The sequence below is a fragment of the Barbatula barbatula genome (genome assembly GCF_947034865.1).
Source record: "Barbatula barbatula genome assembly, chromosome: 23".
Taxonomy (NCBI): domain Eukaryota; kingdom Metazoa; phylum Chordata; class Actinopteri; order Cypriniformes; family Nemacheilidae; genus Barbatula; species Barbatula barbatula.
The window spans coordinates 2522784-2537041 of record NC_136786.1 but is presented as its reverse complement, the minus strand read 5'-3'; the positions used below and the strand labels follow the sequence as shown (position 1 = coordinate 2537041).

General features: G+C 37.3%; 2 protein-coding genes across 3 annotated transcripts in view; both read left to right on the top strand.

Annotated features, from left to right (window-relative positions):
- The window catches only part of ift140 (intraflagellar transport 140 homolog (Chlamydomonas)), a 29253-nt gene extending 27154 nt beyond the window's left edge, over window positions 1-2099 (top strand). Inside the window, exons 26-29 of one of the 2 annotated variants that reach the window (XM_079487771.1) lie at window positions 724-936; window positions 1057-1223; window positions 1318-1459; window positions 1596-2099. In XM_079487771.1, the coding sequence (XP_079343897.1) occupies window positions 724-936; window positions 1057-1223; window positions 1318-1459; window positions 1596-1784 (711 nt within the window). In that variant the 3' untranslated portion in view covers window positions 1785-2099. The remainder of the gene's footprint in view (window positions 1-723; window positions 937-1056; window positions 1224-1317; window positions 1460-1595) is intronic. The other variant, XM_079487770.1, reaches the window with a different exon arrangement.
- Window positions 2100-4403: 2304 nt separating this feature from the next.
- On the top strand, window positions 4404-13722 carry ccdc78 (coiled-coil domain containing 78; the record flags this gene model as incomplete). The annotated part of the gene is made up of 14 exons (XM_079487966.1): window positions 4404-4478; window positions 5255-5386; window positions 5531-5617; window positions 5689-6021; window positions 8843-8884; window positions 9016-9101; window positions 9950-10028; window positions 10394-10519; window positions 10621-10808; window positions 12430-12604; window positions 12683-12708; window positions 12781-12850; window positions 13311-13411; window positions 13482-13722. The coding sequence occupies 14 exons, from the start codon at window positions 4404-4406 to the stop codon at window positions 13573-13575; spliced, it is 1614 nt and encodes a 537-aa protein (XP_079344092.1). The 3' UTR covers window positions 13576-13722.
- Between the last annotated feature and the right edge of the window lie 536 nt (window positions 13723-14258).

Genomic DNA, 14258 nt, shown 5'->3' with positions numbered 1-14258 from the left:
TGAAGTGCACAAAGAAAAAAATTCAAAGATTTCCACGCAATGCAAATCATTTTGTTATCAATTTCAGATTTTATCTAGTGATCTTTTATTTTTAATTACAAAATAATTTGTTTATTTATAAAAAAAAAATATATAAATTTATAATTATTATAATTTCGTTATTGCATAAAAAAATGTGTCCTATGGTGTGACCGCTTAAATTTAGGGGAAAAAAGCAATGAAGAAAAATCTCTCTTTTACTGTTTTATATTATAAACATAAATATTATTGATATAAAAGAATGTAATATTTACAGTTTGTTAACCTACCTACTATTCACTGTTCAGCAGTGCCAATTTGTCTGATGCATGTCCTTAATTTGTTGGTATTAATAAAGTGTTAATAATGCTAATACATGATAATTCACATGGTTTCTAGGGAGCAAAGGTTTTGTCATCATGAATTGCCATCAGTCATGTTGGTTTTCAGCTTCAATTTTTTTTTTAAAGCAGCTGATATTGCCATCGCGACAGAAAAAACCTATTGGACTGCCGAGTCGCTTTCAACCCAAAATGGCGCGAGTGTTGCATTGGAACATTCTATTGAGTTTCACCTGTTGGTGTCTATACTCTTTGAATGGAATTCTCGGCTTTTCATGTTATCAAAATCCGCGTCTTTGCAGTGTATATCACTAAGACCAATTTTCACCCAAAGCCTTTTTTCTTTCTTGTTTCACTTTGACAGGCGATGCGAGCGCTGTTGAAATCGGGCGACACAGAGAAAATCATATTTTTTGCAGGTGTTTCCAGACAGAAGGAAATATACGTCATGGCGGCAAACTACCTGCAGTCTCTGGACTGGAGGAATGATGCGGAGATCATGAAGAACATTATTGGCTTCTACACCAAAGGACGTGCCCTTGACCTGCTCGCCGGCTTCTATGAGGCCTGTTCTGAGGTACTCAGAAATAATTTCACAAATAATAAGAGACCAAACACAATATAGAATTGCTGTATCTCCAGCGTTCCATATGATCTTAATGGAAATGCCACAATGACTTTTTGTGTGAATGCACAGGTTGAAATCGATGATTATCAGAATTACGAGAAGGCGTACGGAGCTCTGACTGAAGCCTGTAAGTGTTTGTCAAAAGTAAAGGGTCGCAGTGGAGATGAGACTGATGCCAGGATTCTTGTACTGACACACAGACTCGACCTTATCAAGAGATTCATTCAGGCACAGAGGTACTTATGAAACCTCATTGTGTGTCTCTTCATCTTTCCCCACCTTTGATCAAATTCTGTCAACACCTGTGTTCATGTTTGTGCACGTGTGTAGAATGTATAAGGAGGATCCAGGGGAAGCAGTGCGTGGATGCGAGTCTCTGCTGGAAGAGAAAGATCTGGACCCTGCAGTACGTGTGGGTGACGTGTATGGCTTCTTAGTGGAACACTACTGCCAACACGGCAACTTCCAACTGGTGTGTTCATGCAGTGAACAAGAAGAATGTCAGACTACACATTACTTCATGTGAAATGGGTTGTGAACACAGTTTCATGTTGAACTTCAATTTCCATCACATAACTCTTAATATTGTGTTTTTGTATGTGTATCAGGCATGGAGTAAACTGGAGGATCTCCGATCAGCACGTCCCAATATAAATCTCAGTTTATATGTGAGTCAAAGCAGCCTGCAAGCCCTACAGAACGCCGCTGGAATCCGTCTGCCCTACGGAGACACCACAAATAAACACGCTGGTGAAGATGATGATGAGGTGGAGGAAGATGAGAACATTAATCAATAACGGCCTGATTCTCGCTTTGCTTACCCACTTTTGTAAAGTGTGCCATATTCACTAAGGGAATACCAGATTTTTGGAGAAGCAGTGTAATAGGACAGTTGTGTGACTGGTGAAGCAACTTTTGCCTTAAGTACAGCAGTTTGTGTGTGAATGCACAAAATGCACTTATTATGTATGTAATGTGTGTGCGGCCTTATAAAGAGTCTACAGGGACCATGAATCGTGTCTGTTTGTACAATTATTTAATAACCAGACCTGTTCTGCTATATTTGTATGATTTTCTTTGTACGCATTTTAATAAAAAATTTGTACATAATCTCACCTGTTGATGACGAATTGTTCACAATTGTCAGATGGTGTCGATTTTATGTACGTTGACGTTTTTCACTCAGGTAGCTTGCGATAAATCATAGCGACCACATAGCTTTACACGTTTTTCTCGTATGTGATGGTTCGATAATCGTTGCCGTTTGAGTCCCCCCTGAACTCTGACTCGGTTCGATCGATACTTTCACTGTCTGGACCCGTTTCGCGCCAAAAACAATTTGAGTCACAAACCGATAACAGTCATCTTCAGCACCACCTTTATTTTTGCTCTCATGTTCTTCTAGGCAGAACGACCTTAGCGTTTTTGTAATTCGGATAACTGTAATTATTTTAAATAATTGTTATTTGCTTCTGATGGTCATCGCGCATGCGCATTAAATTAAACCGTCCGTCCAAAAACGGCTAAAATGTACTGAAATATATATCTGTTAATTTTAAACCATTGGATATATGAATTGAGTCAAAAGAGTTTACATGTTAAATACAGTTTATTCGGTGTAACTTGCACAGTTTTATTTAGATGGACCAGGGGGCTGTTTAACATTTAACTTGGAAGTGCCGACAAACTAAACATTATTTGCTCTGGATTTACAACCCATGTCCATTATGAAGGACAAACGTTTTTTTAGCTTTCTCAAGAGCTCTTTGATATATCTCACGTTTACCAAACTGGTTTGCTGATCCAATTCACCAATACTGTTTCCAAAACACACACAGCCGAGCCGACAGTCGTGACGAATTATGTTTTTGTTGTTTCTGCCAAGCAACAACTCTTCTTCAGGATCTACACTCACCTAAAGGATTATTAGGAACACAATACTAATACTGTGTTTGACCCCCTTTCGCCTTCAGAACTGCTTTAATTCTACATGGCATTGATTCAACAAGGTGCTGAAAGCATTCTTTAGAAATGTTGGCCCATATTGATAGGATAGCATCTTGCAGTTGATGTAGATTTGTGGGATGCACATCCAGGGCACAAAGCTCCTGTTCCACCACATCCCAAAGATGCTCTATTGGGTTGAGATCTGGTGACTGTGGGGGCCATTTTAGTACAGTGAACTCATTGTCATGTTCAAGAAACCAATTTGAATTGATTCAAGCTTTGTGACATGGCCCGTCTTGCACCAACAACCATGCCACGCTCTAAATTGCTTAAATCCCCTTTCTTTCCCATTCAGTTTGGAGTTCAGGAGATTGTCTTGACCAGGACCACACCCCTAAATGCATTGAAGCAATTGCCATGTGATTGGTTGATTAGATAATTGCATTAATGAGAAATTGAACAGGTGTTCCTAATAATCCTTTAAGTGAGTGTATTACTACTCAATGAATAAACGTACACATTTTTGTAATATTTATGCTTCTGTAATTATTTTGGCTATCCGTCGTAAAGCATGCTGTATGCTATGTTTTAAATAAACTGCAATATAAAGTTAATTGGTAACATTTTAATTAATTGTTCATTTTAATGTTTTTAAACACGTTGGAATTGTTTGAGATTTGATATGCAGCTGTTAATATGTTTTTTATCTATATAAATGAAAAGTATTCCAACTCTGAGTCTGCGTTATTATTTAAAAAGTCTCTAAAACAGTTATGGGCAAATAAGGACAAGTTAAATTTAAGTAAGTTGTACTGCATTTGCCCCAAAAGAATATTAAGTCAAATATAAAAATTACTTACTGGTTCCCAATTTTTTTTGTAAAATATTTTTTAATCCATTGCGTTGTCGTAACGTGACCACGGCCGACAGATTAGATCACGAGGTTACGTCGTGGCGACGAATCCAGCCAGGAATTTCACTTTTCCGGACGCATACGTCCCCACAACGTAAATTTGGTCACAAGATTAAGTTGACGTTACGGAACAGTCACACGTATTTTGGCTAGCTGGGTGTCATATCAGATGAGACTGTGTATTGTTGTAATGCTTCTTATGTGTATATAAAACAAGTTTCAGTTAACACATTTTTTTCACATCCAAGTACATGTAAGTGTTATTATGTTGTGAATATTGATTGATAACTACATCTGCTTAAACAAACTATATAACATTATTTGAAACATCCAGTATTTTAAAATGCCATTTGAACATTTATTTTAATGCTGCAACACTGTCTGTATACCGCCGGTGCTCCATATCTTTCATTTTGGTAACACTTCACAATAATATTGTATTTGTTTAACATGAGTTATTGTTCGTGTTATTCAGGTCATGGGGACTAAGATACGGTGACCCATGGCGACTTGTGTTTATAGAAACCAGACTGTACACTGACTCTTTTCCTGCACGATGATGGACTCTGTGACTGAATCTAACTCAATAAACCAACTGCATGAGCAAATTCGCACGTTAACGGATGAGAACGTAAGACATTTTATCATATTCTAAGAAATGTTTCATGCTTCGAGGTTTAGTTCACCCGTCACAAAAAAATTCTTTTATCATTTATTACCCGTGATGTGCTTCAAGACTCTTTCTTCAGTAGAGCACAAAATAAGATATTTTGAGAAACGTCTCAGTGGTTTTGTGTTCATCCGATGGACGTCGATGCGTTCTTTAAAATATCTTGTTTTGTGTTCTGCAGAAAAAAAGTCACAAAGGAGTGATATGAGGACAGGTAAATTATGACAGAATTTTTATTTTTGGTTGAAATCACCCCTTAAAGGTCCAGTGTGGAATTTTTTGAAGGATCTTTTGACAGAAATGCAGTATAATATACAAAACTATGTCTTCAGGGGTGTACAAAGAGCTTACACAATGAAGCGTTATGTTTTATTACATAAGAATGAGCTATGTACATGCGCCACGGGTCCCTTTGCATGTAATTTGCCATGTTCTGTAAACCGTAGTAGTGTTTCCAATGGGAGGGGGAGGGATGGAGTGAGCGGTTGGTTGCGAATTTGCAAACCTTGCCGCTAGATTTCACTGATTGGACCTTTAACAGATCAATATGTATGTCAAATACAAATACTCTTACAATTTGACAATATTTTGTATATGCTTATATTTAAATCTATATAAACTATGTTTCTATTATTTGTCAATTTATTATGTAGTGTTTCAGAGAAAAGCCTGTATAAAACTAAAGTGCACAGTAGTGGTATATTATCTTGATATACTGTATGTTGTTGCTGATACAGGCTCAGCTGCGTGACCGAAATGAAGAGTTGTTCAGGAAGCTCGGCTCGGTCCAAAACAAACTTGGTCAGCAGGCTGCTTCAAAGAGCGATCTGTCTGTCAAACTGGTCCAGTGTGAAGAAGAAAAACTAAAGGTAGGAACCGACATGCACTGCTGTGTGTCCTGGCTCAGAGTGCAGAGGTCAAGGGTTTGAATTCCAGCAGATAAACTGTATAGCTCAAATGTAAAAAGAATTACGCCATTACTCTAACTTCAAACATATTTTTTTGTGTTTCAGATCTCAAAAGATCTGGTGGATGTGCGGATTGAATCCAATAAAATGAGAGAGCAGTATGAAGCGGAGATCTTTGAGCTAAAAAACATGGTACATCTCATCGATAAATACATCTATGAATACCGTATATATTTGTGTATAAATGTAATGCTCTCTCCTAGGTTTTGTCTCTGGAGGGCACAATATCATCTCTTCAGATGGAGCGAGATAATGTCGGACGGGAAGTGTCAGCGACATCAGCACGTTTAGAAGTGATGGAGAGAAATGAGCGTGACCTGGCTGAAGAGCTTGTGGTACAAAAGAGCAACTTTCGGTCGTTGAGCGCCGCTTATGAAAGAGAGCATGCACACTCTGAAGAGCTCAGCGAAGAGCTGCTCGCCCTCGCTCACACGCAAGACACCCTCCTGCAGGAGAGAGAGAGAACACACAGACACATGCTAGAGGTGGAGAAGGTTCGAGCACTCATCAGCAGGGCGTCCCAGAACAGAATCAGAGTAAGAGATTTAACTTCACCCCTGTTCTTATCACACCTGTCCTTGGGCAAGATGTGTACCTTCATATACCTATGTTATTCTGATGTGAATCAGAATAAGTCCTCTAAAAAATATAAAATTCAAGTATTTATGTGAATCATAAATTCGTTTTATCCAGGCGACATCGATCATAGCCTTGAGAAAACAAAACAATATGATTTTTATGTTCTAATGCTGGGTTCACACCAAACGCAAATGATGTGTCTTTCATACAGTATAGAATGCGGAAAAGGGCAGTTTGTTGCTGCGTCAACCAAAGCGCCGACGCAGAGGAGTGCCCCGCTGTCGAGCTTGCGCACACACCGTGGTCAAAGGTCAAAATAGTTCAACTTTTGAATGAACAGCTACTGTGTGTGTGTCGTCATTTTCTGAACTTCAAAACACAAATTTGCGCTTGAATAGGGACATCGGGAGAAATGTTGTGTCGTGGAGACATATGTCAATTCAAGTTGGCATGTCAGGTGTATTTTAAGTCAGGTAGCTTGTTGTAGGTAGGACCTCCTCTTCTTTAAAATAAAGCTCTTTTGCTATAGAAAATGTATAGAACTCCTCCTACTTTGCTCTGGCCAGCGCAGAGCAAAACAAAGTGCTAAGCTGAACCCAGCGGCTGTGCATTCAACTCAAACCAGAAATTCACTGGTTCAAGAGCTCATTGACACAGACTGTTTGTATGGCAAGCCGATGGGGTCACAATTAAGCTATAGATTAAACGCGTTTATAAACGAACGGCTTATTTGACAGCGTTTTAAACAGTGTTTGCGGCGCAAAAAATTTTTTGCGAAAAGGCAACTGGTACCCTTTTGTGACCTACCAGGCGCCGTTCATTCACTGAACCCAAGGCGCAATTTTGGGGTTATTGTTTTATAATGTGTTTAAAGGACTAAGACAGCAGTTTTAAAAGGAAATATATTTTTTTATTATTTATTTAATGCGGAACAACGTGCAATTACAAAGAAGTGTTTCCTTTATTAAAAATTTTTATGAAAAATACAGAGCCTCAAATCAAAGGACAACGGAACACAGCGGAGTCCAAAAGAAACAAAAAAAAGACAATTTATGCAGCCACAGTAACTGGATATTATAAGGTGTGGCATTTGCATTAATAAATTAATCAAACAAGCTATAACCAGAACAAACATACATTATATTCTTAGATTCTTAATGAAAAGGCTTGTGTTTGTATAAAGATACTTATCAACGGAAAAAAAACTTTTATAAAAAGCTCTTTTTCTATAGAAAATGTATAGAACTCCAGTTTTGTAATCTCCGCCTACTTTGCTTTGCCCAGCACAGAACTACGCTGAACCCAGCGGCCAGCACAGTGAAAGCCACATTAAGCGATCTGCACAAGTAAATTAGACGTGAACTCGCAACATGCGATGCGAATGCCGCGAATCAGGAGGCACAAACTTTTGAGCTCTTTGAAATTCGTGCAAAGAGCTCATTGACACCTACTGTTTGTATGGAAAGCCGATGGTGTCACAATTACGCTATAGATTAAATGCGTTTACATCCCAATGCGTTGCGATTCAAAACGCCGTAAAAAACTTGCGAAAAGCCACCTGTAGCGCCTAGAATACACAGATTTTATGTGTCAAATATTTTTTGTATAGAGAAGTCAACTTTTACCAGTTATTTACAAAAAATACAGTATGTTTTAAGTTGTTTCTTGAATGAAGTGTGAGAGACGTGGTTGACCGTACTGTATTTGGAAGATCATTCCACCAGCAAGGAGCAAGCAGCAGTGAAAAATAATGAGCTGAAGAATGATTTAGTACCTTTTCTGATAGGCTATATGAGACCTGTTTTATTGCACCTCTGCTTTTTGTTGTCCTTATGTTGTTCCATTTGCTTCCATTGTTCACCTCATTTGTAAATCGCTTTGGATTAAAGCGTCTGCTAAATGACTAAATGTAAATGCAAATGTTAATAAAGCAGACTCCACAAAATAACGTAGAGGACATGCATAAACACTCAAGGCAGCATGGTCATCATTTTATTATTTTTTTGTATGCTTTGTAAAGCAAAATCACTTATATCTAAATGCTCAGCTGAAAATCAGTTCCACACATGGTATAGCGTCAGTTTCTTCACAGAGGTAAATTGAAAGGCATTTGGCATTGACTTGTGCTGTGTTGTATTGTGATGTGAAGGAATTTAGGAAGAAAGGAAGAAATTTAGAATATAATGTTAGTTTGTTGTGGAAAAAGAGCTCTTATTCCTGAAAATCTTTATATATGCATTAAATGCTGAAATGTCAATCTCCTCTTCCGCGCAAGTTGCGCAAATACTGTTTAAAACCCGTCAAATACGGTGTTTGGTATTAAACACATTTAATCCCATAGCGTAATCGTAACACCATCGGTTTGCCATATATTTCCGGACTAGTGAAGACACACCATGTCGCATGATGTCTTTCGCGTAAGTTTGGTCTGAACACAGCATATGTGATACTTGACTGTGCAAAAGTCAACGATACAATGATGTTGCGGGAAGTTGCTAGGAAATTGATTTCATTTCAATATATAGAAAAAAGATCACATATATGAATACTACTTGGGTCCCTCCTTTAATGTTACATTATATTATTTATATATAATATTTCTATAATTCTATTGGATTTTTTTATTATACAGATCTTGTTTTTTAATTGAACCCTAAAGATTTTATATAATATTGATTACATAAAAGATCTAAAGGATTGAATTCTTTATATGATATAACATACACAAATGCCTTAAAAGAGTTATTTAAATGCATGTTTTTGGTGTTGTTTTGACAGCCAGAGGAGTTTGAACAGAACAGGGACCCACTGATGAGAAATGTAAGAATGATTAGTATAAACTTAGTTTTTACTTATTTGCTTTTGTTTGTGTAATGAAAGTGTGTGTCTGTGTAGTAATGAAATATGTCATTTGTGTGATTTTGTGGTGCTATTGCTGGATGTGTTTTAAGCAGGACGTGCCCAACATCATGAAAGACGAGCTTGAGAAGCTCAAGAAAAGTTACGAAGAGCCACAACGACAACTAGAGGATAAAGTGTGAGACACATTCAAACATACAGGCCCAGTTTGCACTTGCCATTGATAGTTTATGTCTCGCCATTTGCAGTATATTTGGAACATTGTGCCATTTTTTGTGCTTTACGAAGTAATGAAAAAATATTCCTATAACGCGGATGTGGTACCTGGAGATGTGTTTGTGATGCTTGTCACGGGTGTAATAATGAATAATAATAATAATGCATTTTAATTATAATGTGCTTTTCTTGCACCCAAAGTGCTACAACAAGTAAATAGATCCATTATTAAGAAATATAACAACAAAACATCAAGAAGGACAACAATAATACTACAAATTATCATAAATAATAAATGAGTGAAACCTAGCAAAGTTAAAACGCTGTCTTTAACGGTTTCTTAAAACTACCTAAAGTGGGAGCATTCCTTATGATGAAAGGAAGTGCATTGCACAACCTACGGCCCGCAGCTCTTTCACATGGTTTTTAATCTGCAAGAGTGCTGTTTAAGGAGATGCAGATCTGCAGAGCGGGGAGGTTGAGGAGGAATGTATGAAGCAAATAAATCACATAAGTATGAAGGAGCAAATCCTGAATGTATGTGTAAATGGCACTTTGTCCTGACTGACCACCTGTAACTTAATTTCGTGAAATATAAATATAAAGTTACAAGGGCTATTGGTACATTCAGGAGTTAATACGAATTTGATCTTAAATCTGCTATGTTGAATTTAATGTGTGTGACTGGGCGTGGAAGCTTTTGTTTTTATGATAGGAGATCTGAATTGTTTCTGAATTGTCAGTTGTCACGTGGTATGAGTGGTGAGTTAAGCTGAAATGTTTATGTGTGTTCTTTGTTTTGTTTTTCAGTGTTGCTTTGGGAAAGGAGCAGCAGGAAAATAAAAAAGCCATTCAATATACTCGACTCAAACTCACCGAGCAATCTGCAGTGAGCACACACACACACACACACCCACACACACATGTATGTTTATTAGTTTATTATCTCCGTGGGGACAGTCCAAAGGCGTAATCATTTGTATACTGTACAAACTGTATATTTTATGCCCTAACCCAATCCCTAGACCGAAAGATTGTAGAAAACATTTAGCATTTTTAGATTTTCAAAATTATTTTTCTGTACAATTTATAAGCTTTTGTGCCCGTAAGGACCTCAATTTTGGTCCCCACAGTGACACGGGTCCCCATGAGCTGGTGTGCATTCAGGTTTAGGTCCCCACTATCAAATAAAACCAAGTCCACACACACAAACAGTATATGTCAGGTCGCTGTATTGTGTCTGTCTTTATTCAGACATTGATGATTTCTCAACACCAGCTGAAGGAATCCGAGGCTGAGCTCTCTAAAGTACAGAACCATCTGAAGGCACTCAACCAAGAATACAGAGCTCGACTCGCACGCTACATACAGGACGTCACAGTATGTGCACACATAACAGACAATATACACAAAACATCATCACAGAAATCTAATGAAATAGCCTCTTGAGAACAACACAGTGTTTTGATCTTTCGCTGTAGGAGTGTGTGACCGCACTAGATGTTGGCAATACAGGAAACAAGTTGAAGGGGTTTGTTGAGTCAATGCTGGAGGAGATGAAAGCATCATATCGCTCCAGAGAGGAACAGCTCACCAGAGCGGTCCGAATATCTCGTAAACGCATACAGGGTCTAAGCAACACGTATCAAAGACTGCTCATCGCTTACAGGTGATTCCATGATGACATATACCAGGGCTCTTAAGGTCTTCTTACTCTGAAACGGACACAAACTCAAAATGACGTATTAGCAAAGGATCATTGTAAAGTTGTCATGAAGTAAACAAAACGCATGTGTCACAGTATTAGATCCGTATATCCTTATCACATACTCGCAAGAAAATCTGTTGCTCTTAAAGGGGCAGCAGCATAATAATGATCTCTGTTTATAATGTTCATCAAACAACAAAGGACAGTCCAACATCTCACTGATATTAAAGTTTTTTGATTTGTTGTTAAGATAAAGAAAGAAAGTAGCATACAAAAAAGGCACTTTGCACTTTCTGTTGAGAGTTTAAGTGTAAGCAATAAAATCTATAACCATTATTTCATAATCAACTGTTTTTGTTAATTTGCAATTGATTTATTTATGTATTGAACATGTTTAGATGTAGTTTTAGTGTTTCTTGCCATCTCTGTTTTAAATATAAAATTGCAGGTTACTTGTCATTTTTATCTTTACGTAGGCTGAAGTGAAATTACTTTCGATTCTGAAACATTTCTTAAAAAGTTCTCAAAAATGTCCTTAAGAACATCTTAATTTTTATCGTAAGAATAAAATGATACACTTTGTCAATGATTACACTTGCTTGCTTGTGTGGTAAATGCATATGTTTATCTATAAAATAAAATAAAATAAGCCTATATATATTAACTTGTGATGTGTTACACGGCATTTATGATTGCATGTAAGCTGAAATGTTAGTCATATAGCAAACGTAGTTAGCAAGTGTAAAAATTATACTTATTAATACTTTTTTTGTGTTACTATGGTGTAATATTTTGACACACTTTGTCCCAAAATGAATGTAAAAAGGGTGTTTTTAATTATGAAAACTAAAGCAAGGGAGCATGACCTTATCATTAATATATCAATAGTAATATTCCTTAATGACAAGAAACTTCAAAATTATGATTCTGGCCCAATACAATACACATCACATGTGAAACAACCATATACATGTATTAAACATCTTACCTTTTGAGATTTAAGACAACCGTGAGGCTGTCTTAATTTTAACATGATATTTACGACAGCTTTTGTTTCACGAACTTGGATTGTTCTTAATTTGTTTCCTTAGATCAATCTTGCAAAACATTTCAAGAACTGTTTTAAGATTTTTTTTCGGGAAAACATAACATTCCTTTTTTCTTGAATTAAAACTATATTAAAGACACATCTTTTCAGCCAAGCATTCACTTAATGCAAAAAATGCTAAATAAACCAACAGGAGACTACATTTATTAGATATGATTAACTAGAATAATCTCGCTTGTTTTATAAACAACATGCACTATACTGTGTTTTACCTTTTTTGTGTTTTTCAGTTTTTCAAATTTTCTCTTGTAAAGCTGCTTTGGAAAATGCACATTGTGGAAAGCGCTATATAGATAAAATTGAATTGAAATTAAAATTAGAATTTAAGAAAAAATATGGTAGTTAAGTAGAATTTTCTTTTTAAGAACATTTGGTGAATCCGGTCCCAGATTTTCCCAAAAAGCATTACAGACTTTGCTCACACATACACAGAGGTCTTGAATTGGTCTGGTAAGTTGAGGCTTTGTATTGTAGGGAGCAACGTGAGCAGATCTTGGCACTGCCGGGTCGCGCTGTAGATGCCGGACCCCCAGAGGCCCACTTCAGTCCCGCGGGCTCAGAGCTGAGAGGAGAGACAGAGAGAGAATTACAGAGACTGAGAGATGACAAAGCTCGACTGGAGAGCCAACTCAGACAGGCTCAAGAACAGGTGTGTGTGTGTGTGTGTGTGTGTGTGTAACGTAATGGATTAGTTCTGTGGGTTTGAATCATGTGTTTGGTATTTCAGATGGCTGTGTTGTCAGAGTCTGAGAGGTGAGTAATGGAGCATTTCTTTCATACTAGCTGATTTTCTGGATTATTCATGTGCTGTTTCTCACCATGTAGATCAGGACTGACCCAAGAGGCATGGAATGATATTAAAAAACAGCTCACAGAAATGACAAACACCACACAGGTAAACAAAACAACCAGAAATTAACAACCGGGATAAAAGGATTTAGCAGATGTCAGAGTGTCTGTTTTTATACAGTGGAATGAATGCAGACTAGAGCTGTTCAAGCTACATCAGTGGTTCTCATACTGGGGGTTGCGGACCCCTGGGCGACCCCAAGATTGATCCAGGGGGACTCCACAGATTTTGTGACACAGGGGGGCACAGATTTTGTGTTAAATTGTTAAATTTTATGAATTATAGAAATTTATCATAAATTTTATGCAATCAAATGTAAAAAAAATAAGTCCACGAACCAAAAGAATTGATGTTCCAGCATTGTGTAACTGAATATGTTTTGCTTGAATTCAAATCCTAAGTTTTTCTAAGTGATGCTCACTACACAAAGGGTGCCTTACAACGAAAAAGTTTGAAAACCACTGAGCCAAATCACAGCCTTATTAAAACAGTATAATTCCAACAGGATGCTCAAGAGCAAGAACGCGCCCAGCTCATCACCAGGGCGACTGTTGCCGAGGAGCAGTTGTCTGAGTTGAAGGAGTATGTGGACAACCACCTGGGCAGGTATGTGAATCCTCAACCTCGTTAAATCGTGTGGCTGGAGGTGATCCTCAAGTGTGACATCTCTGTGCAGGTACAAGCTGGAGATAATGCTTCTGCGCAGACATCTTGGATCAAACAGCCGCCCTCTGCATACATCAATCAAAAACAACAATTATGAGATATAGTGCAATGTGGTACATAAGCCCCGCCCCTTTACAAATCCAAACAATTATAAGATTTAAAAACAACAAAAATATGATAAGACAATACATTTTATTCTGATGATACCCAATAAACAGAGAACATGTAGGATCATGTAAATGTCTTAAGGCTGACAGTGTTTTCTTTTAACACAACCTGTGGTGTCAATATTGTAAAAAGTGAGATGCAAATAAGTTGAATAAATAAACGTATGGCGAAACTTGATCAACCTGGCTAGATGTTTGCCTCTGTTTTACTAATGAATGCCACTTTGGGTGTAAACATCTTTGTCAGCGTTCGTTAGGAGTTTTTAGATGGTTATCATGTTTGGTTGTATACGTAAACACACACATAAGGGCAGACATTTGCATGTTTAAATGCATTTCTCACTTAGATTTTATCAGTATGATAGATAATTGACAATTTTTCTTAAATGTTCATTCCGAAAGCAGTGTTACTTTTTTGATATTTTTTGTTCTGGTCATTAATTTTAATATTGAAAGGCACAACAACACTTTATTCTGATGCTGCGTTTCACAACCTGCGCCTGCGTCTGTGTATGAGTTTGTGTTTGCTCTTCCTTCCTGAGAAACTATGTGTGGAATGTTTGAATAACTTATGTCGATTTTATGGGCTGCAGGATTGAAAGCTGCCGGCAATTGTCTGA